This window comes from Tupaia chinensis, unplaced genomic scaffold (genome assembly GCF_000334495.1).
Source record: "Tupaia chinensis unplaced genomic scaffold, TupChi_1.0 Scaffold000612_1, whole genome shotgun sequence".
In the NCBI taxonomy this organism is placed as follows: domain Eukaryota; kingdom Metazoa; phylum Chordata; class Mammalia; order Scandentia; family Tupaiidae; genus Tupaia; species Tupaia belangeri.
This window is the reverse complement of record NW_006160131.1, coordinates 4,044,539-4,047,197: the sequence shown is the minus strand read 5'-3', so window position 1 is coordinate 4,047,197 and position 2,659 is coordinate 4,044,539. Positions and strand designations below refer to the sequence as shown.

The 2,659-nt window shown below is 50.4% G+C and overlaps 1 protein-coding gene across 1 annotated transcript in view; it reads right to left on the bottom strand.

Annotated features, from left to right (window-relative positions):
- STC2 (stanniocalcin 2) overlaps window positions 1-2,659 on the bottom strand; it is a 22,193-nt gene that overhangs the window by 16,963 nt on the left and 2,571 nt on the right. The window contains exon 2 of the mRNA XM_006158901.3: window positions 1,349-1,491. Coding sequence (XP_006158963.1) covers window positions 1,349-1,491 — 143 coding nt within the window. The remainder of the gene's footprint in view (window positions 1-1,348; window positions 1,492-2,659) is intronic.

The window sequence follows — 2,659 nt, the reverse complement described above, 5'->3', positions numbered from 1 at the left end:
CCCCTCCCCTTTGACTTCCCAGCAGGAGCCAAATGGGATGGAGGGCAGGGCGTGCCGTTTATTAAGTAGTTATGTGCGAGGACGGACTTGAAAGGGATGCCTCTAACTTGAGGGCATATTCCTGTTGGTTGAGAAAAGAGGAAGAATAATTTATGTGAGGGCTGCAGCGATCTGTTCTCAGTATTCTTCCCTCACATCCTGTGGGAATGCCCTTAAATACACATCTTTCCTCCGGATTTCCTATTACGTTTTCTAATTCCAGTTAATCCAGAAGGGATGCTTTATTAGGGAACGGCTCGGAGTTCAAAGTTCTGCCTCTTTCCTTCCCCGGTTTCTGTTTCCCCTCCTGCCACCCCACATCCTCTGCAGCTGAGGCTGCCAGCCCTTTGCACCTCCCTTGGGGTTCCCAGGCATGGCTGTCAGGCTCTCTGCAGGGTGTCAGTGGACGGTGACTGGTGACATCCATAAATCACACCTAAACTGTTGGCCTCCTCCAAACGCTGTCATTGCTCTCCAATGAGAGGGGAGAGGACGTTTATGAGCTGTAATGATGGGCTGCTTGGACAGGGCAGATGGGGCCAGGGAGAAGATGAGGAAGGGGAGCCTACTGCTGCGAGCCGTCGAAGCATGACGTGGTCGTCGGCCCTGGAGCTTGTTGTGTTCCTGCCCTGCCCTGAGCAGCGACTCAGCTCTGCCCGTGGGACCCTGGGATAACTGAAGTGGGTCAGGCCCTGACTATATTTATTATATAGAGCAAAGGAAACGTGTGAACTATGGGACTTGTTCAGGGCTTGGGCTTTTCAAGTGGGGAGAGTAGGGTCTAGACTTTGGAGGAATGTCAGTCTGCTGCTTTGGGGGCCCTGCGTTCTCCAGCCTGCTCGTCCCTCACTTACTACAAGGGGGTTCCACGAATGTTGTGTTGCCTTTGGTTTTTCTACTTTTACGTGAACATGCCTTTTGCAAAGTGTAATTGGGGGATCCTGCCACTGCACCCTCAGCCTATGTTCCTAATGCAATGGGCTTAGGGGACAGGGTTCTGGTGGCTCAGTACAGTGTGACCCCTCACAAGGTGTATACCCCTTCTCATGACTTTGGCTCTAGTTCACTTTGCCTGTGTAGACACGGCCCAAGAGAGTCGAAGGATTTAGTCTAGGACAGTTGCAGAGAGCAGAACACGAGTGCGCAGGGGACACACGGGCCTCTTTTTCTGCACCTAGGATGTCTCTTGCACGCACAAAGCCACGCCGCACAGAACAGCTCGGGAAGTCTGTGAATCTGTCTCTCCGAGGAACATGTCAGTCATGCCATGCTAACCCCAGACGTCCTTCATATGCGATGTGGTTTTTACCTGGGCATCAAATTTTCCAGCGTTGTGTAGAAAAGTCATGCAAATCCCATGCAAGCCCCGAATCTCACAAGAGTTGTTCTCGAAACATTCGAACACGCCACACCCTACGTCGCCGGCGTTGACTAAACAGTGCTGGATCTCGGCTGAAATGAAAATCACATAGAGATATATGCAAACTCTCAGACATGCCGGGGAATGCAGAGAGGTCAGCTGAAATAAAAGTTGGTAAGGACTCCAGGAGAACGTAAGGCAGAAAAGTGAACAATGACTAATTGGGCAACGACACCGCAGAGGAAACAGAACTTCATCGTTTGACCTACTCATGAAAAAAATCGATACTTGGAAATATTTGCAAAAGTTAGTCCCCAAATTGCAAAAAACACACGAGAAGTAAGTTCTGCACATCCCTTCCCCCAATCCTTTCCATTTTAATGTGGTGGGAATGCTAAGCTGGAGAGCAGAGAATAGTTCATCTTTGTAAACGCACGGACACAAAATAAGATTTGAAGATGAATTCATCAGTGTAAGGCTGTGTCCTCTAATTGGCTCTGTACACGCTGGGGCTATTAAATCACAGCTATTTCCTTCCTGGCCCCCAAATGAGAACATCCAAAAAGCAATTGCAATTCAGCTTTATGATTCAACACCGAAAAATCAAAACAAAATTCCTCAGAAAGCAGCGCCTCCAAACCACTCACATTAATACCAGTGTAGAGAAGCGTGGTTTGAGAGCAGGCTGGGCCATCGAGTCAGGTGGGGGCTGGCCTTCAGCAAGCAGGCACCGGCAACCCGCAGTTAAAGATCCTTTAGTGAGGGATCTGCTTCGAGATACCACTTAATCCCCTCGAATTCCCGGGGCTGGGAGTTTGCTGCCGGCCTTTGCAGAATGCGGCCCTAATTCATCTCTTTGAAAGGACACAGAGAGTTAACTGTCAGGCAGCCTTGTGCAAAGCTTCTTTTGCTTCTTTCCCTCTACCCAATTCTCTGATTTAAACCAACCACAAAATTACATCAGAAAAGTATATTTTGGAAGCAGGGCGGGGTTGGGGTAGATAATCTGCATTCAGATTAAATCTTGCAAGAGAATGAGGGGCGTGTGTTTGTTGAGGGTCACCAACTACCGAGAATCACCTTCAGTTCTCTGAGAGGGGGAAGGGTGGGCGGCGGTCCTAGGGTGTGTGGGGCGCGGGCCCTATCACGTGGAGGTGAGAGGTTCCGGATGACCCACTCGCCGCCCTGGCGCACATGCGGGACCGCACAGGGCCGCGATGCAATCACTTGGGGCGTCCCTAATGGGCACTCGTGCCTTCC